Here is a 24,083-nt window from a genome sequence, read left to right on the forward strand (position 1 = left end):
AATAAGGCATTACAATTCTGATTTGCAGTTTGAATGCTTTATTTACTGTATGTACGCATACTGCAATTAATTAGCAAGAACTAAAGGCAAACTAGAAAGGACTACAAAATACACATGGACCAATACATTTACAAAACATTCAAAATGTTACAAAATGGTCTGTATTGGTCCTTCTGTTGTTCTTCAATTTGAATCTTTGTACAAATTGTCAAGATACAAGGTCAATCATTTTCACTTTGCACAATTTTACAAGCGCCCGGGAGAGAGAGAGACGTGTCAGCGCCAGCCGTCAGTAAACCATCAGTAAAGCATCTCGTCCAAAAGCACAAACATCAGGCCCCTCCCCCGGGAGATTAAACTACATCTTCGGGTCCACTTGAGGACAGAAAACAATTCAACAAAAATAAAGCAAACTTTTTTTTTTTTTTCTTCAATCGGTTTTAGCTTTCTGCCTGAGAGCAAACAAAGTGAGGGATGAAAAACATTTGTGAGGGAACAAACCAAAAGCTTTGGTAGAACGAAATTATGTTCAGATTTTTTTTTCTTTTTTCCTCAACATGTCAGTGTACAAATACGACATGTCCCATCACTTTTCACTCCTCACCCCCCCCCCCCCCAAAATATTTACATCAAAGCATCAAAAAAAAGAATTTCAACAGCATTTCTCACATCCATCATCTCCTTCCAGACTTAGCTCCAAAGGGGATCAACAAAAAAAAAAAAAATGTAAATCTTCAGAACCAGGAGCAGTAGTCCTTAAGTCCACATTTCTCAACGGACTGTGGTTGCCAGTTTATCCAGTGCTGCCAACAGTGAAGGGGGAGGTGCATACGTGTGTGTGCTCTCTCTCTCTCTCTTTTTCTCTCTCTCGAGGGCTACGAGCTGCATTGGTGAGCCAGGCTAGCTGGCGCCAGTTCCTTCCATCACCTGCTGGGCCTGCTTCTGACCCATGCAGCACTGAGCCACCGACTGGAACAACCTGACGAGGACAGGGAGACATTTTCACCACATCAAAGCCAACGGGGCAATGCTGGCAAGTAACCGAGAGACCTCCATTTGAAAAAAACCCCAACGGACAAAATAGAAATAGGGTGCAGTCCATTCAAACTAAAGACGCTGCTTCATTTTTTGTCAAGCCCTTCCCGAATGACATGCAAAGGATGAAGACAGTAAAACCTCTGCCTTGGATGATCACAATTTTTAGATTCAGCTAAACCCACTTTTCAATCTCAGGGGCACAGTGCACAAAGTCATGGCTCCAGAACTTGAAGGCGGGATTCTTGATGAGCTCGATGAAGGTGATGAGGAGACCCCACGGGTGAGGCCGGTTCACAATCAGCCTCTCCAAAAGGACCCTGTGCGAGACGAGGCGTTAACGCTGTTGAATGGGTTGGGTGGACCAAACTTCACTCGGATAATCAACTCAATTCATCCCCGGTAAATTGAAATGCAACGAATCATCTCAAGCGAGGACGCAAACTGACCTGGTGATCTGCTCCTGGATGGCTTCGGTGTTAGCCTCGGCAAACAGGTAGAGCATGGTGCAGCTGAAATAATGCGTGTGGCTGTTTGGGTAGCGCAGCTGGTTGGCGATGGCGTTCAAGAACAAGTAACGTCCTGAAAACCACAACATACGTGTTTGAGTGTCATCTTCAATATTGCTCAGCCATCCGGGCAAGTTACCCTCGGTGTCCAAGTCCACAGCCAGGTTCTGGAAGATGTCCATGTGTGCAGAGTGGGTAATGGTGCTCATGGAGGGCGTGCTGCCTTTGTTGTGGATGTGCGCGATGGCCTGCGTGCCCACATACAACACTAAAGCGTTGATCAGCTGGATGTTGTAGCGGTTTCCGGGCTCGTTTGAAACCTGTCAGACCAAAAAAAAAAAAAAACGATTTCAGATTTCCCATAACGCACCCCTTTAAAAAAAAAACAAAAAAACGAAAACTTTACCTGTAGATTGCTGCGCAGCTCTGAGAGGAAAGTGACGGGTGAACGCGTTTTCAGATACGAGTCCAGATCCTTCTTGAACTGCGAAGGCATGACTGCTGTGAAGTTGGTGAGGATGCGAGGAGCGATGTTGATCTCGCTCAGCATGTCCACCTGCGCGTGAGGTCGCAGACAAATATAAGCACACCGCAAATACAAGCGTAAATGAGTGTGCGTCTGCGCGCTTTCTACCTTGAGATTGGGTGTGAAAGGGTCGGGGAGCCTCATGTTGCGTGGAAAGGCACTCAGGATGAGGTTGCGCAGCTGAATGCAGTTGGGCGGGATCACGTCACAGAACCCATAATGGTAATCGCACAAGAACTCTGGGAAGTCGTGCAACAGGACCAGCAGTACTCTCAGTGTGCCCTGAAACAAGACAAAAGGTTGAAACCATTATAGCTTGGGGGGGGGGCAAAACGAAAACAATGACGTACCTTGTAGAGGATTTGCATAGGTTTGTTGAGCTCTACATTTCTCAGGAAAGGTGCCAGGTACTTGAAGAGATCAATGAGCAACTGCGCGTACATGGGCCAACCCTGGGCAGAGACAACAAAACGTTGACACTCCAAAAAACAGTTGGCGTGGTGCCTTCGTGTGCACGGTGACAACGCGCAAGGCAAACCTTCTGCTGTGGCGTGTGCGCAAGCATGCGGGCGATGAAGATGCGATGAGAGATCAGTTCGAGCCAAGCGTACACAAAACCCGGTGCCTTGGTGGGTCTCAGGATGTGGAAGGTGTTGCTAGAGAGAGAGAAAGAGAGAAGGGTCAGATGGACCAGAACCTCCCTGCTAAGGCATCGGTAGACGCGGGTCCTACCAGAAGGCAGTGAGCGTCTGGAAGTTGATCGTCTCCAGGACGTGCTCGGGAGCGTTGAGCTCCAACAGCAACATGATGAAAATGCGGTGGTAGGGCAGCTGCTGGAATTCTGTCTGACGGACATCGTGATCTTGGATCAACACCCCAACGACGATTCCCAGCACCTAGTGGGAGAATGCGGAAGGTCAAGTTGGGTGGTTTTTGTTCACCAGCAAGACATTTAGACCTCCTCTCTGCTATTATGCGTACACAACTTTGTACCTTGTTGAGGAGGTTGATCTTTGTCACGGTGTTGGAAGCCTCTCCGGAATGTTTGACCAGCAGGGCTATGAGTCGAACAAAGGCGTCGAGGTTGTGGTAGCACTTTGCTCTGATGATGGCCGCGCTGGCCGCCGGGTTGTGCTGCTGTTCGGCCTGCGCCCGATAACTGATCTCCACGCACATCTCAGTGCAAAGCCTGAAGAAGCGCGTGATCAGGTCGTCCGTCTTCAGAATACCCTGCTGGTGCATCTGAGTGGCGGAATGTCACAAAATTTGGAGATTAATCACAATAGTGGTGATCTTTGCTTTTCAATGACCTACTGAGTACCTGTCCTACAAAGGCAGAGAATGCTTTGGTGCTGTCCCGGCCAGCGGCGGCTGAGTGGTACAAGTTGACCCATTCCCTCAAGAGATATTCGGCCTTTTCCCGCAGGCCAGGCGGATCGTCGTACTCCGACGCTTGGGTGATCCCAGAGTGCATCATGAAGTTTGGCCCACCGTGGGCCCGATCAATCATGGCCTCATAGTTGGAGCGCACAACTTCCATCAATTGGGGAAGACTGGGGAAATATGAACAAACGTTTTAGAAGACGAGACAAGATGCGGCAACTTGACCAGGCTGTGTTGTATTTTTCCCAGAAGAGTCATAAGAACCGCAACCACTGCATTGTGATTTACCCTTCTGGCGCATTTGCTCGCGAGTGTGCGCAGGTCCTCATCAAAGTCTCAATGGTGTGGAAGAGGTCTGCTTCGGTGACGTGGCTGACGCTGCGCTCGTCCACGAGCAGCAGTTTCACCAACTGCATGGCAAACGCCACGGCCATGTAGTGAAGTCCGTTCTCCATCGACTGCAATGCAAACCACCATGGAAGAGTGTGAATCGAAACGGACGCCACACACCTTTTTTGGTTTTATCGTTGGACAATTATATCCCGAGTACCTGGGCTAGGTGCAGATCATACTGCTGCATGTTCACAAGATGGTTTCGAATCAAAAGCTCCACCGCTTCAACATTGTACTTGTACTCATCCCGGCATTCAATGAGACACCTGTCAATCAATGACACGCAATTAGACAAGTGCTTTTTCGAACTGTTAAATTGATGAGACCGTGTCATCCCACTAGTAAAGTCATAACAAGGCCTTCCTCGTGTATTATGCAACTGAAATGACTCCGCACTCGCCTGGTGATCTGTTTGTTGCACCACTGCGGTCCGTATGCACGTCCATCCTGGAGGGCTTTCAGAACCAACAGGTGACACTCTCGGTAGCGGAGCAGCAAGTCATTATCGGCCCCGCTGGTGGCATCCAGAAGACCTTCCACAGCCTGTGAAAGGAGCGCAAACATGGTTTTTACCAACGGTTGAATTCTTGAGTCCTGACTACCACGCGTGATACACCAACAGTTATCTACTGGCGCCCAGCTCGCTAAATTAGAGATTTTTTTGTCGATCTCGTAACTTAGCCTCTATGAAGCCTAACTACCTGGAAGAGTTTATCTGTCCCATGGAATCCTCTTGTTTTGCTGAGAATGTTAAGGGACTGGGCTAGAGATCTTTAAGTCCTACCTTCTGCAGCAGTCCGAGAGCTGCAATGCCATCCCTGGAGTTTCTTGCCAAGACCACAGCCTCCAGAAGGCTACGCAGCGCTTGGGTCAGGGGATTCATGGAGAGCGCCTGAGGGATGGCGTGAAGATGCTGCTCCAAGTCTGCCATGCACTTGTCATAGATTTGGGCGACATCATCCGTGGCCCAAGCTTGTTGCTGTTGACAAAGATAATTGCAATGAATTAAATACTGCTTTGTGACATTAAGAAACATTTGGTGTAAATTTACTTGCCACACTTGGGACAAAACAATTCAGTCACCTTCATTGGTTGAGCGAGGAAACCGGTTGGTTGGGTAAGATCATTACTTGGCAAGAAACCCGGAACGTTTCTTGCAAACTCCTCGTACACGGCGAGTTGCTTTTGGTCGACTCCCCCCACCTGAAAAACAAAGACATTGTTTGACTCCGTACGGCAAGTTAGGTCGTAGAAGCTGAGCTGATTTACCTTTAGTCTTATCTGCTCAGGCATACGTTCAGCCTGGTAAGTCAAAACAACTGGATCGCAGTACCGACGCCCTTCTTGGCGCGCATGCTTCCTCAACTCAAATTCCTGCACGACAAGGGACACACAAGTTGATTATAAATATATTCACCTGTACTTTGTGGGTACTGTACATTGTGTATATTCCTACTGCTCACTGTACTGTCTAATGCAAGGGTGAATGTTAATGTTTTTTGGGTTTTTTTCTTTTTCCAATAAACATTTGGTATTTCTTTTGGATGGATGATCCACTGTATACTCCACCTACGTTTGGCCCACCTTGTGTACTCAAAAGCAATATGCGGTAGAATTCATTTGTGGTTGGTGGTGAGACGCTAATGCAGTGTGTTCAAATCAATGTTGAAAAACTGCCGCAGCTAATCAAAAGATGCTTAAATGCGACTTTTGTGAGCCCTCACCGTGGCGAGCCTCTTGTCCATTTCAGGGCCAGCCTTCTCGACAGCTGTCTTCTGAATAAAGCAACATGCCAGTTCACAGTTCTCCTGAGCAACCCTGGCTGCAGCTTCTTCCATCATTTCCCTTTGCTGGGGAGTCGGTGCCTGACAACACGGGAAGAAAAAAAAAAACCCCATTAATAATTTGTCAAAGAAAGCGGGCCGAACGATCAGAACTGATCTTACCCTCAGTGCAGCCGCAAAACTGTTCTTCAGATTAGCGGCAATGCTGACGAGCAGGGGCTCACGGCAGGTGATCATGGCCATGCCGGCCGTCAGGTTCCTCATCATGTGGTGGGCTGCCACGCGCATGCGGGACTCCTCTGAATCCAGGGCAAAGTCCTTCCGGATGATTTGCTCGCACGTCGTCATGGCAATTTTGATAGAGCGGTCAACCACGGGGTGCACAAGCTCTTGAACGGCACGCTCAACTGACTGCCTCACGCACTGCTTCAATTGAGGATGGGCTTGGAGAAGAGGGATCTAAAGAGTGGGGGAAAAAAAAAAGAGAAGATGAAGTAAATTAGTAGCAATTCACTTAAATTGATTGGACTTTAATAGCTACCCAAAATAAATGTGTTGCAATTTTTTTCTTGTCAATTTTGCTTGTTCTTTAATGTATGAGAATTTAAGCAACTGTATGTGTAGACGTCCTGTAACAAAACAAAAAGTCTCGAATGCTCCTCCCTCCCGCAAGAAAAACGACATTTGTGCGAGTACGTGGTCAAATTCAACCACTACTTACGTTGGCATTGATATTAATGTGTGGTGCCAGGCCAGCCAAGGCATACACATTGATATCGTGATAACTGAACTGTGGGGTGGGGGGCCCCGTGGTTGTGCAAGGTGTGGTGGTGGTGGCAGCCGGAGTGGAGGGTGGTGCTGAGAATGGAACAAAGTCTCCTGTTGGTCACAAAAAAAAAGGTTTGATTTCAAATTTGAAGGAAAAGCACTCGGGCAAACAAAATATGGAAATACTACATTCATGTTCAAATGTAGACTGACCTGATGTCGAAACTGGGAGCATTTCGTCGGGAGGCTTCGCTTCTTTCTTTGGTGCCGAAAGCTGCTCTTCAAGACTCTTCAGCTTGTCCTTATCCTTCAGCAGGTTTCCTGGCTTAAGGTCATTGATGTCCAGGGACAAGTTCTTACAGAGAACTTCAATCTCAAATTTCAGGTTAAGCTGCAATGGAAGGCAAATGTCAGCATTTCTAGTGTTCTCCAAAGGCTGCCAATGCGTTTTAAAAATCCACCTTGAGGTCATGTTCCTGATGTAGCTCTGCAAGAACATTCATGATGGCCATGGTCCAAGGATTCTGGGGCCTGAACACCTACAAAAGTCAAAACAAACCATGAAGATACAGGCTCGGGCCACAGACCATCTCAACCCATATCGCTTCTTACCATGCTTCGCAGGCTGGACTCCAAAACTTTAGCCACAAAGGGAACCACATAAAGTAGCTCCTGTTGGCCTTTCACATAGGCTTCCAGTAGCAGTGACTTAATTTCCAGATCCTGAACAAACAATGCGAGGAAACACTGAGTCATCTTAAATTATGTGGAGTTGTGTGAAGCTGTAATCCAACCGAGATACCAAAAGGACCAAAGATGTTAAAGATCTTACTGTATGGAGAATAGGTTTGTTTTTGGCCAGTGTAATCATGCCCAGCCAGTGACCCAGGTTTTTCAGCAATGAGCGATCGGAGAAATTGGCAGCGGCCTTGTCAGACGTCAACAAAACCTGAATGGAGAACAAAAGGCAGCTTTAATAGTTGTAGGCCACACACTGTAGAGTTCCCACAAATGTCCAACCTTGATGTTCCTGTATGTCTCCGTGAGGACCATCTTGACAAACTCGGGATTCTTGAGTGTGTCCAGAAAGTTGGAGTAGAGACTGTGGAAATTGGGCTCAATGCTGACACGCTTCATCACCAGATACTGAGACACCCATGGCATGAACTCTTCTTTCACAGTCTCTTTCAACTCCTCTACCTAATTAAAAGAGAGAAATGGAAACCGCTTGGATTATTATAGTCAATGACATCAACTGATATTTCCAGCCCTCGCTTACTTACCTTTTGTGTCATGTTTGACTGAGAAAGGTTATTGAAGATGAACGCAATCTTCTCCTGGACATTCTCTGGAGGTTCAACAATCCTTTCCGTTTGGTCAGTGGCCACCAGTAGAGTGTCAATATTTGTAGTGTTTATGGAGGGCTAAGAAGAGAGAATATAAAGTGCATCTTAGCTTAGCTTAGTTTACTTTACCAACAAGTATGTATACGATGAGTCAAACTCACCGGCACATCCTTCTTGAAGCTGCTGGGTGTTGGCCTTGTGATGGTAGTGGTCTTCGCGGCCGTGGTAGTGGTCGTCGTGGTCGTGACGAGGGTGCTAGTCTGTCCCGGCTGCGGTGCTTTTGGGATTCCGGGTTGCTGCGATTGGGCTTGAACCTGTGCCAGCGCCAGACTGCCTGGGGTGGTGATAGAGCCTTGCATCTTCACCGGAGGGTCCCGTGACTGTTGGCCATACTCAATATACTGCACACACAGGATATTGGAAGATGCAGAGCGTAGGATTTAATCTATCTTTCAGGAGTAAATCAGCTCAGACAATATTAGGACAACAAGTAGGGCTGAACGATTTCAGGAAAAGAGCAAATTGCAATCGATGGAACGGGCCAGATGACTGGAATCACATTTTTGATGAGGAAAAAAAAAAAAAAAAAAAGATGAAATCGTTTAGCCCTGGCATCCAGACTTTTTCGCTAAATTAAGGAAACCTTGTTACCTCTTGTAAATGGTGGGGGAACTGCAAAAAATGACCAATTGATGCAAGATGTTGACAATACTGGGGGTAATCCTTCAATCTAAAACCACAGGGGATTGTAACAATTTTAGTCAAACGTGACACAATAGCTGTCGAATGAATCAAAACAAGATCAAATACCTGTTTTTGAACCGGTCGAGAGCAGCAATTCCAAAATAATACATTTTGGATCCATACGGTTTTCTTAGGGCTTCAAGCACGTATCTGAGTGCAAGGCCGAGGGCCATGTAGGTGACGAGACCCTTTTCAATAATGCCACCAAACAGGCATGCCGTGATGTGCAGCTCTTTGTCCGGGTATTGCGGGAAGAAGCGGTACTCCTCAAACAAGTTCCGAAGCATACAATTGAACACTTCCCGCTCCCTGTTGATGTTGGAATCTTTGAACCGCTGCAGCATCTCTAGAACCTGGAGGTGGACAATTTTGCTCTGTGATTGGCAGCCACGTTACAATCCAGCCTCTTCTAGATCCACTCAATGAAGAAGACTCAAATCAATTCATTTGGCTACTTACTTCATCCACAGACATAGTCGGGTGAGGTGGGTGGTTGTAGATGCGCTGGAAGTAACTGTTGGCTTCATCATCTATCTCCTTGCTAAAGTGCTGGTTTGCCTCAGGCCAAACCTGAGAAAGGTCAGCTGGGGGGGAGCAGATTACAGAGTTGAGATGATGTACTGGAAGGTAATAAACTGCATAAAAGCAAAGCATGAGCCATGTAATTTATTCTTGCGTCTCAAGTCACAAGTACACAGATGCATCTCAATGAATTACGAGAGATATGGTATTATGTAACAGTGCCCGGTTCTGTAAAGAGACTTGATACTTGAGATGTGTTGGATAATTTTAATATTCTAATCCTGTGAGACTCAAAATTTGGGGATTTAATTAGGCCATCATTCTAATTCTAAAATAGTTACAATTTTCCTATGCATTTATTGAATCCATAGAATTCCAGGTTGAATTTTTTTTTTAATTAAACTAGCAAATACCCCCCCCCCCCCCCCCTAATATTCTTATTTACTGAGACACACAGGTATACTTGCGTATTCAAGACTTTGAAAAAGCCAAAAAACTAAAGTGGGGCTGTCAGCTTAAGCAGACAAGGAATGGAAGACTGGCCTGTATTTCCTCTACAAAATATGGCATTTCAGAGACAGATTTGCTATGCCAGACTACAGTGTCCCTCTAAAATCTAGATTTTCAAACACAGTCATTAGTTGTAGAGGAAATACAGTGCTGAGCAGCGCAGGGCGAGGCTCTCAGTCACACCACTACCACCGCCACTTACAGGCCTTCATCTTACTCTGCTGGAAGGTAGGAGGGTTCAGGCTTGGTGTGCTCATCTTTCTGGTGCTGAATGGATCAGTGCTTACTGCCGGCATTCCAAGACTAGAACCGATACCCGTGCCGATGCCTGAGCCCAAGGGACCTGGGAAGAAACACAGTCTGCTCTAAACCACAACCTTTCTGAGTGTCAACGTAGAAGTGCTTCAAATTAGGACATTACTTTCATTGTTCGTATTCAAGAAAAAGTTTTTGAAAAAGCACAGTACCAGAGTCCATACCAGGAAGCTGCGAGGACAAGCTGCCAATACCGCCAAATGGTGTGCTTGGATTGGTGTTTGAGAGTGGTGGAAATGCCTTTGCTGGCGACTGGGGATTACTGAAAGCTGAACTCAGGGAGGTGGGGAAACCTTGCATGCTCTGAGTGTGGGAGGTGGCCGTGCTGCCCAGATTCAAAGCGCCCATGCCAGTAAGAGGGTCCACCTAACAGAAGCAAGAGAAGGGATGTTGGATTTCGGCTCATACAGTGAAATACTGTTTATTTTGTAGGAGGATACCTGAACCGGGGAAATGGCATCCAGGCTGCTGGTGCTCGGGGCCCGTCCTTTAGGCATGACTCCAGGTGGTGGCTGCCGGGCTTTGTTCATAACATTGCTGCAGTTTGCAACCATGGTCAGGATGGTCTCCGATAGTTCTTGCGAAACACTCCTGAGCGATAGATGAAACAAAAAATTCAGTTAGAAATGGTGCACTTAAAGAAATAAAAAAAAAACATTTAATGCCAGGAGCAAGCACAAATATTGAATGACAGAGAGGCGCTCACCCAGCACAAGACTGAAGACAGGCCAGCATGGTGGCTAAGGTCTCTGGAGGCAACTGAGAGCTCTTAGGCTGATCCTTGTCTGGGGCCAGACCCCCCATAATGGATGGGCATCGCCGTTTCAGAAATGTGACGCAAGCTTGGATAAAAGGTTCCTGACCCAGAGGGAAAAAAAAAACATAACAAAAAATTACTTCCATACCGATCCCATCGAGAGCGTTTAAAACATTAACATTGAGACATACCCCGTGCTCTCTAATTTTGTCAGTCAGCCATTTATCAAGTTTGAGGTATTCACGGCGAGAGGCAAGTGCAGCAAGGTCAATAACAAAGGCAAACGGAGTACCATTCAGCAGCATCGAGAGAGACTGGAGAACAAACAAAATACGGACATGTGGGTAAACATTACAGAACGCCCACTAACATAAATGTCCAACAGCCTCCCGTTAAATGAAACGAAACAAAACTTTGTTTACATATGGACTTTGTCGTCAAATATATGTGGTGTCGACATCTGTTTTCAATGTTTTTGGTGTGTTGTGACAAACCTTCAAGTCTTGGGCCACATCCAGGATGCGGGATAACTTGGCTTGGTCATACTGCTCACCTCTCATATACCACTCAGCCATTGAATGCATAATTAACTGACGGATGGATGGAGACTGTCCCTGAGGGAGAAAAAAAACCCATCAGATTTGGGTACACAACCAAGGTATAAATACTACAGCTGATTTGTGGACATATTTTAGCAAGACACATTTCATGACCAACCTGTCCGTGCCAGGCATAGTGCAGAATGATAGCAGAGTTGGGGTGGTTGCCCAGAAAGATAGGCATTAGGGTAGAGATGAGCTCATGGCGCAGCGTATGCCACGAGGTGGAGATCTGCAGCAACGCCATCACAAGCATATCCGGGCAATGCTTGATGGGGAAGCTGAAGAGTTGCTTCACCTGCTCGTACTGGCCAACCTCTGATAGCCTAAGCAGGCTTTCCACCAAATCCAGACTTTTCCTGTGAGGAGTTCAGACGTTTCAAGCTCGTGTGTGTGTGTATGTGTGTGTGTGTGTGGTCTGAAATTGGTTTGTGGCTTATATTGGAAAATGAGAAATCTCAAAATAGACCAATTCCATACCATGTTGCAATCTCCCTGTTGTCATCCTCCGGCGGCGCTTTAAGGATGTCGATGGCTACTGTGTGGCAAGGGTAGTCAGCGAAGCAGAACACTTCAGGGCTCATTAAAGAGTGCTGAATGAATGATAACTGGAAAACAACATGGAAAGTGTTTAGATAGGTAGTCAAACATTTGACAAATGGTGAAAGTTACAGCCATTATTAGGTCTGCATTAACTTTACCAGATGTTAACGTTACCTGTCCTTCTGCGTGTTTCCATGGCCGATAGATGAGATCAACAGGGAAAACCTCCATGCCCAAACCCCGCTGAATGCCGTACACCACGATATTCAGGCCCTTACTGTCCCGGATTAGGAATCCTGCGTGATCCAGTTCGTACGTCACCTCTTTGAAGTTCAGATTTGGATTCTAAAGGATTGACAAGTAGAGGCTGGAAGTGAGGTTCAATGAAGAAAAGGCATTGCAAAAAAACAAAAACTGTGAAATAGGTTTTTCTTTAGTATGACACACAACGTCGGTCCTGTGTGATGCCAGAGATTAACGAGCTAGTGTTCCCAGCGACTCTGTGAATGTTTAACTAATGCTAACGCCTGGAGCCACGCATGCATGCATGCTTGCACACCAGACTTCTTGAATACATTTTCTGCACAGTTCCATCATAGTTATTTTAAAAGCAGAGAGCTCCAGGAAAATGTTCGATTTATACCTCATTTATTGGTTATTTTGGTCAAGTTGATGACTGACCGTAAGTTCTTGTCAGAATCAACCTGCTTGTTTATTGCGATGCGTCTTTCTTTCTTTCTTTCTTTCTTTCTTTCTTTCTGTCTTTCTTTCTTTCTTTCTTTCACACAGTATAAGAACATTGACTTACCACTTCTTTAACCACGTCGATGAGGACCTCAACATTCCAGGTGTGTGCCTGCGACCCGTCATTTTTATCTTTCCCGTCACTCCAGATGCCACTTCCAGGTGCAGAAATTGACTACGAGAGGATACAAAAGGCAAGCTAGAACGTATAGAAACTTTTTGGGTGTCAAATTGCACACAACCGAGTAAGTCACCTGTAGGGGGATGCCATCAGTTAGGCCAGAGTGGGTGCGTGCCATCATGCCCAGGACCCTGGCAACCTGGCTGGCCGTCACCTCCCTCACCCCATACTGGTGGATTATGTTTCTGCACTCGTCCAGACTGAGGAGAAAGTGCAAACAGGTCAGTACTGACAATGAAGAGGCACAAACCGACTCAAGTTGAGATCAAACATACCTGGTACAGAAGCCGTAGCCGACTTCCTGCATGAATTCCGCAAGAGAACTCTCCATTATGGTCTTGGCTAACTCTCCAGAGTCAGGCAGGATCCTATCCATGAGAATGTCCCGTTTTTCAGGGTACAACAGTGGTGCGAGCACCACAGGGCAGCGCTCCTGAGGGAAATCTGAAACCAACACAGATGACACTCAATCCAACGATTTGATATGAGGAGATGGACACAGGAGTTGCCCTGTGTGGACTGCAGGATTACCTCGGCAAAGTGTCTTCAAGAAGGCGTCAATCTGCTCTTGTCCAACCCCGCTGGCTCCCTTCTGGCCAAAGAGTAAATGGGAGAGCAGCAGGTGTAAGACCTCTATAGCAATGTCCTGGAAGCCACCTTCTTGGTTTCCACCGAGATCTGCGTCGATGTACGACCGCAAGAGGTCGGGGAGCTTCTGCTTTATGAACTGCGCAGCTGAGCAGGTATTTAAAAAACAAAATACACATTAAAAGTCAGGACACGAATACATGCATTTTTTAAAAATAAAGCACTCTTTCATCAAGCTCAAGTCTGCAGGACTGCTTACCAAATCCCCGAAGGTCTGCGTTGTAGGAGTTGAGCAGTGCAAGGCCAAATATCACCTACAACGTAAATAAATGATAGCGAGCACGTTAGTCCATTTCATAAAGAATGTTTTGACGCATTAATTCCTATCCTAATTGCAGCAGTTGCCTTGAGTAAGCTTACCTCTTGAACCTTGCTGAGCTTAAGAACTTTACTTAGTTGAGTGAATAAGTGGGCAGATGGTTTCAAACTCTGAAATAAACAAAAAAAAATCAAATACTCATTTGCAATTGAACAAGAAAAGTAGCTGTAAGAAACTTTGTTTTTTCCTTATGGATCGTATTTTAGGAAGTGTTGAGTGAAAATTGCTGGTGTACCTTTTGGTAGTGCAGGGGATTATCAATGGCGTAGCACAGAGTCGAGATAAAGTTGGGCTTTGATATCAGCGACACGCACTCCTGGATCAGAAACTGTGTCTTGGGCAAGTTGGAAACAACATGCCAGGGAGGAAAGTGCAAAGACAAAAAAGGCATATGAAGGGCTATAAAGGGAAATCTCACAAGCACTTACAACTCAAACATTTACATTACTCTTCTTTATCAAATTTATAGTGACAGGCTGACAAAAATATGGGAAATAAAAAATAAAAAAATCCAGACGCACAGTCAACACAAATAATCAATTGGCTTTGATTTTTCTTTTCTTTTTTTAGAAAAAAATTACCTGGTGAAAATCCTTGCCGCTGCTTTTACCATCGCCACTGAAATCCACATGTGAGAAAAGACAGCGAAGTAGATGCCTGTCTGCCTCAGGACCGTGACGATTAACAATCTGGAAAAAGGCCCGTTAACGCGAGTTAACGTCACACCTTCACGTGTTCCGCGACGTCATAGTATTTAAAAAAAAAAAAAAAAAAAAGAAACACTCACATGCTGTATTTCTTGCTGGCTGGCTCTGTAGTTTTTCTTTGTCAAATTGTCTACCAAATAGCTGATTTGAGACAAAGCCAGCGAGAGCGAGTCAAGATTCATTGCTGGTTGGGGCGGAAGCAGGCGGCCGAGCACGGCGCAAAATCACCATTATTCCCCTTTAGTCACTTCAGTGATAGATTACTTTTCCTCCCCCCCCCCCAAAAAAGGTGTGAAAAAATAGTGACGTCCAAATGAGATTTTCTGTTAGTGGCTCCCCGGTCCTTGATAGAGTCTTTCAGTTTAAAATAAGGTTCAGCATCTGCAACAAAGAGATAAAAAATTTGTAATGGCCACATTATTTATGAGATCAGCTCAAGTAGCTATCATTTCTGTAAACATGATTGACATTTCTGCTTCCAAAAAAACTCTCACAATTCATCTCTTTTGAAATTTTAATGTAAAAAAGAAACTCTCTTAAAATTCACACCGATTTGGGTATTTTCATGTACTTTCTGTAATGCCCCAAGATGCTTTTAAGTCACCATAAACCAAGCAGTAGCCACCGGTTGGTAGCTGGCCAGATTGAGAGTGATTAGACATGGGATTGAAAAAGCGGGTAGAGGAAAGCAGGTAAGGGCAATTGAACTGATACCACACAAAGTAAGATGGTAACCGTCATGATAAAGGTCTGTAACAGTATTGGTAGTAGTGTTAACAGCAAGTTAACAACTGATCAGTTGCTCACTCTTATATAAGGTGCTGTGACCAATTAATCAACAGATTTAAAAAGTGCATGTATTCCTCAGTCAATGTCATAACATGGCTAAAAGGATAGTAGTAATTGATATTTTTACAGGATGGGTGACATGTGCAATTTTTTTTCCCAAAATTAAATCTCCAGTAAGCCAATTATTTTTTAGGGTAAGGTTCACGGCAGTATGAAATAATTATCAATCATAGTTTAGAGGTGTGTATTGAAGGCTCAATTGATCATTTATAAGCAATTGATATGTTCCTTTTCACCTCTGGTTTTGGTCCCAAATAGCCACAAACAGCAAGGGTTCACTATATTTACCAACTTCTTGTCATGCCAAAATAAGATAGGCTTTTTGAGGCCTGCGAGCATGACAGCTGTAAATATTCCCTTTAGCACATTTCAAAATCCATTACTGTGACATAAACTAACTCGGGCAGATCTATCTGGAGGTGTGCGCCGCAAAGTTTGGTGGCTATCTAAATCGGGATGTAAACTTAACTCTCAAAACGAAGCTACAGATCACTCGCACTAGGCCTCAGATGAGCTCAAACAAAACGCAGAATCGATAGAACCGATTCCAGAGAACGCTCCCCTAACAAAGTGGTCCCGTCAAGCATCAAACATCCAAACGTACACACAACAAACACGCGGAGACGCAATAGTGTAGAGAGGAATAAACTAAAAAAAAAACACACACACACAGTGAAACAAAGGGCAAGTGCATGGACGGTAGCATAATGCTCCGCGCGAGCCGTAAACAAGGAATCGAAACGTGGCTAACATTTTTCATCTAAGTGCCCCATTGCAGTCAAAATTAAACACATATGATATCAACTCAAATTAGATGGCAACCCAATTCCCCATTCAGCATTCAAACGTGCTTTCTAGAAGTCAAGATTGTTTCCTAGTGTCGTCCACGGAGCACACCTAGCCGTCGAAGCTAACGTATAACTTAATTTGACCTGACTTCTAGCCGACTAACATTACATTTAGAGCTCGTCTAAATGATTTGGTAATATTACGCAACATAAAAATTGGCTACCTGTATTTAAAGTTATAAAGCCTACTAATGTTACACATAGGGGGAAATTAAGCTAACCCACAGTCTAGCGCTTCTTCACGCTAATACTAAAGCTAACCGTGCTAGATTCTGAGGCCCGAAACAAGGTTAGAATTGTTTGCTGGAAACTGTTGATTAAATACCCATTTAATAAACAACTGAATTACGGGGGAGTGTTGTTGAAATGAACTCAAGAGGTCTGGGTTAAAATAACGTCGGTAACATGTAGAAACAAACCATATGGATCGGGTAAAGCTAGCATTAGCAATGTTAGCTCATTTCGAGTCCCGTCTAGTTTACGGAACTGCAATCACTTCGGGTCCAAGCGTTTTGTGTCCAACAAATGAACAGTACCTAGACTCTTATTCTAATATATATATAAAAGTGGAGTTTGTGCAATATATAGGTGGGTCACAAGAAGGAATAATACATGAGTACCCGTCAAATTAAGCAATTTGATAATGTATGACAGCTGCTTTCCAGTAAATAGTCGATCCCCGACCCTGATGGCTAACCGTCCTGCTGATTTCAAATCGCTGCCGTACGCGTTAGAATCATCATGAACCCGAGCGACCGAGGGATATGTCAGCGGGTATTTATTCCGAAACTCACAGTGCTTCCACGAAAGTGATTCAGTGGTTCATTCCTCCTTCGTTCTCTCCAAACAAACTTGGGCGAAATGAAAGAGGGTCACGGCGCCTCCAAGTGCAGTTTGATTTTCAAAATAAAATGGCGACTGTCACCGTCGCGGCGCGCTCTCGCTGCAAGAAGAGTGCGCGAGCGTGCGCGCGCCGCACACGCACTCGAGATGCTCTCCTGGCACGTTCACCTGATAAGTGCGGCACGTTTTGATTTCAATATTACCGATTAGATTAGATCGATGGATTCGATAGATTGAACTGGGGTTGGGTTGGCACGAGGCAGCCCTTTTATTTCGTTTGTGTATTGTTTGTCCCGTTCAATAAATTACTAAAAGGACACACGTAACCGTGGCTCTCCTTGCCCACATGCAAAAGCATTACAGTGCCTTTATTGCACATTTTTTCACTACATCTGAGCCGCAGCTTATCTGAAGCTACCACTATTTATATACAAACAATAAAAAATTACATTTTCGATAAATAACATGTCCCCTTCATGAATTGTCAGTGTCCTTCCGTGTTTATTGGATCTTTTTGTCTGGAGCACTCTGAAGATTCTGAGGATCAAAAAAGAATATGAAATAATTAGAAGAGTTAAGAATCAAGAGATTCATGTTTATTTACCTGGAGCTGATGATGCTCGCTTAGCAGTCGGTCGTACTCCTTGGCAAGACCTTTGGCCTGTCTGCTTATGCCCTCCATTTCAGCGTGGGACTTGTGCACGGCTACACACAAGCAGGATTTCAAATAAGTTTCTTTTTGCTAATAATGTCACATATTCAATCATCATATTTCAATGTTTTTTTTTATTTGAGTGAAAAGAACGTTTTTGTGGCAAAAACTCACCCTCTTTTGCCATCTTCAGCTGACTGGACAGGCTTTCAACTTCAATCTTCAGCTGTTGATTCTTTTCTGAAATGACCTTTTCCTCACCCACGAGAGTCTGGGGACAATGATTAGATTTACCAAAGTCATACTTTCCGATACAAAGTCCTGTCGTAAAATTGTGATTTCTTCTGACTTGTTTGAGTACACGGTTGTCCTCTTGATGTTTGTTGGCGGCTTCGGCAGCGCTCTCCATCTGTGCCTGAAGACCCGCATTGTTCTCCGTAGCAACAGCCACCTGGTTGAGCAAGACGATGACCCGTCGCATGACACTGGAACATACATAAAATGCACACATGTGACAAATATCTGTTTTTCAATGAGTAGTCGCAAATCAAACTAACAGCCAGAGGAAGATTGAGAATCCCGAGATGTAGAGGTTCCTCTGCGCTCTGAAGAGCCTCATGTGAAGATGGTCGAAGAGATTGGCGTTCACCTGAGCCTCTTGCATCGGTTCGGGGTTTGAATACTTGTGTACCTCTCGAGCAGCATCTGAGAGGTAGATAAAGTGTTAGACTCACATTTTGTAGTTAAAATGAACTATCGAGGTGTCCAGCTCACCGAGGAACAGAACAACAAGAACCATGATCATGGTGAAGAAACACTTATTCCAGTAAGGGGATAACCACCTCCATATTCTCCAACTGAATACCATGCGCCATCTGCAAAAATATTTTTTATGTACTACTACAGTTTTAATTTTTACAGAGACTAAAACACAACTAAAATAACTTTTTTTCACCACTAACAATTGAACAAATAAATTATTTACATGTAATTCTAGCACGAATTCCAAATATTCATTTTTCCAAGGTAGTAAACTTTATATTCTACCTCTGTGCTGATACAAAAGGTGCACACAGGATGAGGTTGATCCCTATTTCGACATAGAGAAAGAAGGCAACGGCTGTCCACTGAAGTGTCATCTTGGTCTGTTTCTTTGGTCATAGGACGAACGGGCACTTTCCTAAATGAGTCAAGAAGCAAAAAAAAAAAATCAGTTCATGCTGACTGTAGACATTTTTATGACTTTTTAATGACCTTTGCACAAATAGTTGTCTTTTCAGTAAGTACAAAGAAGCTTTTTCGTTCCAATTGCCGAGAGGACGAATCTAAGATCGAAGAACTCTGCTTTGTTTCTTGTTTTTCTATTTATAAGTGCTTTTTTTCCTCACCCGCCCACCAGTATTTAATTTCATTACCCAATTCAAAAGTGAGGAGACAGTAAGATATATTTCAATTAAACAAAGCAAGTTAGAGCAATAGATTACAAAGAGTTTGACTTACCAGAAGTTGCGTGAGCTCAGCACATACAGAAAAGTCCATGCACACACACATATGCACACATGCACGCACAACAGCTGCGTGTGTGCTACACAACAGTCTCATATGTCAATCACTTTAGAAGCACAAAATAGTTTCCCTCATTAATTGATCATTGGTCAGATTACACTTATGTTCTTTCAAAAAACTGTGTATTTATGTTTGTATTTTATTCATATTTTACACTTGGGTAAAAAAAAAACAACAACATTATTTTTATTTGGATTATAATGTGAACTGATTTCTTAACAAACATAATACTCATTTTCTTCAGTACTTAAAGGTATTAATTAATAACAATAGCAGTAGTACGAAGGCCCAAAGCTCAACAAAAAAAATCACTGAACACAACAATAAATGAAGAAACAAAATGCAGCCTAAAGATATGTCCTCCACAAGAGAATAAATTATATGGACCACAGCGACACTCACTGGTGCGGAAGCCCAATTACAGAATGACGTCATATTCTACATTCTCGGCCACCGTACCAATCGCGGAAGTAGTAGAAGCCAATGGTTTTATACAGGCGGCAAGAGAGTAAACATTGACCCCATTGCGTGGGGAACGTGACAATAAACATGGATGATGAATGGGAAGAGGAGGTACGTGATATTATCAATGTAAATAAATTGCTTTTAGATTTGGAAAACATAATTGTGTGGCCAGCACGTTAGGTTTTGTAGGGAGTTTAAGACACGGTTGTACGTCCATGCTGTCCACACCAAAACAGTTTTCTTGCGCTGCTCTCTGCGTTCTTTATTGCACATTTTTTTAAACTATCAAAACAATTAGGTTTGTCAATTTTGACAGATATATTACGTGCCTGTGTCCAGGAGCAAATTGTTGTTGTCGAACTCTCTGGGATCATAAATAATGATGCTATGTTCAAGTCGCGGGGCACCTGCAAAATACTGGTAAGTTTGGACTTTTGTTATTGGGGTTTTGTTGTCTCAAAAAAATAAAATAAACAAAGTCTGTCTCTGCGATTCTTTTACCAACTAATTAGCATTTGTCTGATAGGATATTGACAGTGAGCAGCCAATGATGCAAGTGGGCCAGTACGTGTTTGCAGGTGAATATCAAGGTAAGAAGAAGCGTCACTGTTGTGGGAAAGAACTTCAAACAAGTTTGTTGAGAACAAAAATAGTTTGTACCTTGTATTATCTTTAAAAACCGGTCAGGTAACAGAACAAGAAATTAATATAGTAAACAGACCATATGGCTACAAGACCAAATGGATCAAGCTATGTAAAAATAAAACCTAGCAGTTTTATTGTACATCTTCACACTTAAGCAGATACTGACAGACTTTCAAAGCAATCATTTATTTACATTTTTTCCCCCCACCAATTTCCCATTCCAAAGATACCGTAGGAACATGCGTTCTTTTTGAGGAGGGAGCAGACAAAGGTAATGTCTTCTCTGAAAGATTTCTGGCACTGCTTTTGCCACAGACATACTTGATCTTGATGTTTGTGCTTATCTACGGGAAAATAAGGCGGTGTATCTAACCTCACGTACAAGTGTCAAACGGTGAAGAAACTCATGATGCAGCGGGTCTTCCTCAGCACGAAGAAAGAAAATGAAAACGATGCAGGTAATCGATAACATTGTTGTGTGGTACAAAATCACAATAGAACTTTGTTTTTGTGTGGGCGTCTTTTTGGGCAGGCGCAGAAGGCAATAAGCAGGCCGACACAGTCGAAGAAACAAAACCGGAAGGATGAACACCAGACGTGCGATGAAGATGGTGATGAGCCAAGTGAAGAAACAAGCTCTTTTGTTGTATTTTAGTTTTATGGTTCACGTTATTATTTAATGAATCAGGCATTTTGACAGTGTCATTTGTATTTTCCATGTGTCCCTGTCAATATGGAGTAACAAATATTTTTGCTATTTTTATTGACATTGTCACCCTGTCAGTAAGCTTATGTTTTGCTTTTTTTTTTTTTTATGTACATTTTGTGATTTGCAGTTTTTTGTAGTTAATGTGTTTTGAAACATGGAATAAAAATATCCGACTTTGACTGTTGTACGTAGTTGGAAACGTTGACTGAATAGGAAAGATTGCCTTTGAGGACGTGGCGGTTTTTGGCCAATCCAATCAATGATGCTCAAAGGATGTGGACCAATGAGCGAGCGACATGCCATCTGCGTCCTCGCAACGTCATTGGCTACGCGGTGTTCGACCATCAAAACTGCACGGGTGTGTTTCCTGGAGTCGACGGCCACATCGACGAACTTGTCTCAAGGCATCGGTAAGTCATCTTGGAATAAATTTGGAGTCAATTAAAACCCAAATGTCGTTTGATTTAAATGTCGCCAGTATGTGTTACACAATATCCGGAGCAACTTTGCGCGTTAGACGTTGTAAAATATGTTATAGAAATGTTGCGCTAAGCTAGCCTCGATCAAATGTAGCACCAGCAAGTCCGTTTTAATATAACGGTCACTCTTCTTCAACCGTAATCAGTCACTCCCCCCCCCCCCCCCCCATTTATTTACCAGTATTGTGTTCTGTACGTTTAAAGATGTGCCACTTCCTCTGTTGTTATTTTTGTTACCTAAGCGTCTGCAGGGTTTAGTTTTCTAGGTTGAAGGAGCGTGATTGATCTTGAAATAGTTCTTCTGTGATTGGCACGAGATAACTACGTTGCAAGACTTCCATGGATGTTCTTTTGGAGTCTAACTCAAAAGTAATGACATCATGTTTCATCATCCCCAGTCAGCAGACGCTTGAGAAAATATCAACGCTCATCCAGCCTCAGAGTATGGCTTTGCCAGCTATGAATTCTGGAGATTAATACCTCAAATGACAATGGAGGTGTTTGACAGTGACATGAGGACACATTGTGTTTTCCTTCCCTTGCAAACAATGTAACACAGTGTACCATTTCACCCACGCAGGTGCAGAGAGGGTTGCCGCGTCTACATGGGGAGGATGGAGCTGCGGCCGTTTTTAATGTGCTTTGCACTCTGTGTGGTGTATGCCACCAGCAAGCCCACCGACAAGAAAGACCGCGTCCACCACGACGACCCGCTCAGCAACCGGGAGCATGACGACGCAGAGAACTTTGAGTACGACCACGAGGCTTTCTTGGGCCAAGAGGAGGCCAAGACTTTTGATCAGCTCACTCCGGAGGAGAGCAAGGAGCGACTCGGGTAAAGTTGTTCTTTTTTTTTTTTTCTGAAAAGTGCTACCAAAGATAAAAGGGATACAATGCTTGTTAGTGTTGGTGATGCTCAGTACGTTAAAAAAAAAAAAAATATATATATATATTGCTACCATTTCCCCTACGATCTGTTTCTCATCGATTTGCTCTTGTGTTGTCTGCAGCATGCTTGTGGAGCGCATCGATGAAGACAAGGACGGTGTCGTGACAGAGGATGAGATGAAGAGATGGATCAAGCACGCGCAAAAGAGGTGGATCTACGAGGACGTGGATCGCCAGTGGAAGACGCATGACCTTGATCAAGACGGCAAGGTGTCATGGGAGGAGTACAAGAACGCCACATACGGATACATTCTCGGTAAGAACGAACCGTCAGCCGCAATAAAAATAAAATCCGCCATTATGCCGCCAATTCTCAAATCTTTGACCCCAGATGAACCTGACCCCGAAGATGACTTCAGCTACAGACAAATGATGGTGCGGGATGAGAGGAGGTTCAAAATGGCTGACCAGGACGGTGACCAGAAGGCCACCAAAGAAGAATTCACCGCCTTCATTCACCCCGAGGAGTTCGACCACATGAAGGATATCGTGGTGATCGTGAGTGATGACAACGCCCGGGCAGGTAGCGCGCCGCTTTCACGGTAGCTGTTTGTTCACAATGCCCTGCCTCGTAGGAAACGATGGAAGACATCGACAAGAATGGAGATGGCCTAATTGACCTGGAAGAGTACATTGGTGAGTTCAAATCAAAATCAAAAGAGCCACTTTAGGCTCTGAAAGCTGATTGATGGCAACACAAGAAGAACCTGACCATGGTGATGTACCTCTTCACAGGTGATATGTACAACGAGGAAGGCACCACCGAGCCCGAGTGGGTGAAGACGGAGAGGGAGCAGTTCAGCGAGTTCCGGGACAAGAACAAAGACGGCAAGATGGACAGGGATGAGACACGGGACTGGATCTTGCCAAACGACTACGACCACGCAGAGGCCGAGGCCAAGCACCTGGTCCACGAGTCCGACACGAACAAAGTAAGCCCTCGCGTCCCGCATGCAAGGCTTGCCGAACACTCTCAAGGTTCAAATTGGTTCTGAATTTTCTGTATAATAAATTAATTTGAACCCTCCTTCCGCCAGGACGGCGTCCTGACCAAGGATGAAATCGTGGACAAGTACGACCTGTTTGTGGGCAGCCAGGCCACTGACTTCGGAGAAGCCCTCACTCGGCACGACGAGTTCTAAATTTGCAGCCGTCCGCAAAGACTTTGTGTTCACCACGCCTCATTACTCCTCAGTGGATATCACCGTTTTTTTTTTTTTTATATAGACACACAGGTCATCTAATTTATTTGATTTTTTGAATGTCTCTTGTCATGCGCACGCACACACACTTTTTGCAAAGCTTCATTGTTTGATCCAGTTTGACTGGATAAGAAAGTCAAAGGTTAATGCATGCAGAATAGTTTGGGTGCTTTTGTTTTCTTTTTTTTGCAATGCACTGGACAATAACCTAGCCTGATTTATCGACATTGTTGCACCGTTAGAATATCTAACAAGGGCTAAATTGGACTTTTAAAAAAATGGACCCTTTTGTTCACTTTATAAGTTTAAGGCATCAACATTTATGGACAGAGTGCTCTGTTGCGTCATCGCTATAAGTTGTGCATGTATTTGTGTGTACAGTACATTTTCTTGTCTTTTTTTGATGACTGACATCGACTTTTGGCATCATTTTACACTTTGTTTTATGTGCCAAGCCAAAAAACACTCAAACAAGCCTTTATTTTTTCATCACTTGAGTATAAAATGTCTTTGCTATGCTGATATTATCACCACCAACATTTAA

General features: G+C 44.1%; 4 protein-coding genes across 10 annotated transcripts; 2 read left to right on the forward strand and 2 right to left on the reverse strand.

Moving 5' to 3' along the window:
- Positions 1–21: 21 nt before the first annotated feature.
- Positions 22–16,953, reverse strand: cnot1 (CCR4-NOT transcription complex, subunit 1). Of its 6 annotated transcripts, none has more exons than XM_085913446.1 (49): positions 16,825–16,953; positions 14,414–14,714; positions 14,208–14,315; positions 13,862–13,954; positions 13,668–13,736; positions 13,507–13,561; positions 13,191–13,394; positions 12,935–13,103; positions 12,733–12,859; positions 12,543–12,653; positions 11,909–12,079; positions 11,672–11,799; positions 11,310–11,550; positions 11,087–11,206; positions 10,784–10,906; positions 10,542–10,693; positions 10,276–10,426; positions 10,000–10,201; positions 9,738–9,863; positions 8,948–9,072; positions 8,555–8,841; positions 8,396–8,474; positions 7,906–8,145; positions 7,682–7,822; positions 7,419–7,598; positions 7,231–7,347; positions 7,011–7,121; positions 6,860–6,937; positions 6,612–6,789; positions 6,352–6,509; positions 5,793–6,089; positions 5,571–5,711; positions 5,116–5,220; positions 4,930–5,049; positions 4,631–4,825; positions 4,247–4,389; positions 4,004–4,112; positions 3,742–3,911; positions 3,392–3,623; positions 3,064–3,312; positions 2,803–2,966; positions 2,609–2,726; positions 2,421–2,522; positions 2,179–2,352; positions 1,951–2,100; positions 1,684–1,864; positions 1,485–1,617; positions 1,221–1,355; positions 22–979 (listed from the first exon to the last, which is right to left on the reverse strand). In XM_085913446.1, exons 2-49 carry the CDS (start codon positions 14,513–14,515, stop codon positions 901–903), a joined length of 7,143 nt encoding a protein of 2,380 aa, XP_085769572.1. In that variant the 5' UTR covers positions 14,516–14,714; positions 16,825–16,953; the 3' UTR covers positions 22–900. The 6 variants fall into 6 exon arrangements, with proteins under 6 accessions (XP_085769572.1, XP_085769568.1, XP_085769571.1 ...); XM_085913442.1 differs by having other exon boundaries at positions 7,906–8,154; positions 9,988–10,201; XM_085913445.1 differs by having other exon boundaries at positions 13,862–13,960.
- Positions 16,954–17,213: 260 nt separating this feature from the next.
- On the reverse strand, positions 17,214–19,074 carry LOC147055287 (B-cell receptor-associated protein 29-like). The gene is made up of 8 exons (XM_085914779.1): positions 19,026–19,074; positions 18,573–18,705; positions 18,300–18,400; positions 18,083–18,230; positions 17,875–18,010; positions 17,700–17,796; positions 17,478–17,578; positions 17,214–17,410 (listed from the first exon to the last, which is right to left on the reverse strand). The coding sequence occupies exons 2-8, from the start codon at positions 18,662–18,664 to the stop codon at positions 17,375–17,377; spliced, it is 711 nt and encodes a 236-aa protein (XP_085770905.1). The 5' UTR covers positions 18,665–18,705; positions 19,026–19,074; the 3' UTR covers positions 17,214–17,374.
- A 454-nt stretch (positions 19,075–19,528) lies between these two features.
- gtf3c6 (general transcription factor IIIC, polypeptide 6, alpha) lies at positions 19,529–21,085 on the forward strand. Its single transcript, XM_085914707.1, has 6 exons — positions 19,529–19,664; positions 19,896–19,976; positions 20,083–20,146; positions 20,428–20,472; positions 20,561–20,659; positions 20,734–21,085. The coding sequence occupies exons 1-6, from the start codon at positions 19,641–19,643 to the stop codon at positions 20,787–20,789; spliced, it is 369 nt and encodes a 122-aa protein (XP_085770833.1). The 5' UTR covers positions 19,529–19,640; the 3' UTR covers positions 20,790–21,085.
- Positions 21,086–21,228: 143 nt separating this feature from the next.
- On the forward strand, positions 21,229–23,559 carry calub (calumenin b). 2 transcript variants are annotated; one of them, XM_085913450.1, is made up of 7 exons: positions 21,229–21,320; positions 21,970–22,224; positions 22,400–22,593; positions 22,669–22,835; positions 22,913–22,973; positions 23,073–23,269; positions 23,375–23,559. In XM_085913450.1, the coding sequence occupies exons 2-7, from the start codon at positions 21,995–21,997 to the stop codon at positions 23,477–23,479; spliced, it is 954 nt and encodes a 317-aa protein (XP_085769576.1). In that variant the 5' UTR covers positions 21,229–21,320; positions 21,970–21,994; the 3' UTR covers positions 23,480–23,559. The 2 variants fall into 2 exon arrangements, with proteins under 2 accessions (XP_085769576.1, XP_085769575.1); XM_085913449.1 differs by having other exon boundaries at positions 22,400–22,835.
- Positions 23,560–24,083: the final 524 nt, after the last annotated feature.

Source organism: Syngnathus leptorhynchus, chromosome 6 (assembly GCF_054491065.1).
Source record: "Syngnathus leptorhynchus isolate UIUO chromosome 6, UIUO_Slep, whole genome shotgun sequence".
Lineage (NCBI taxonomy): Eukaryota > Metazoa > Chordata > Actinopteri > Syngnathiformes > Syngnathidae > Syngnathus > Syngnathus leptorhynchus.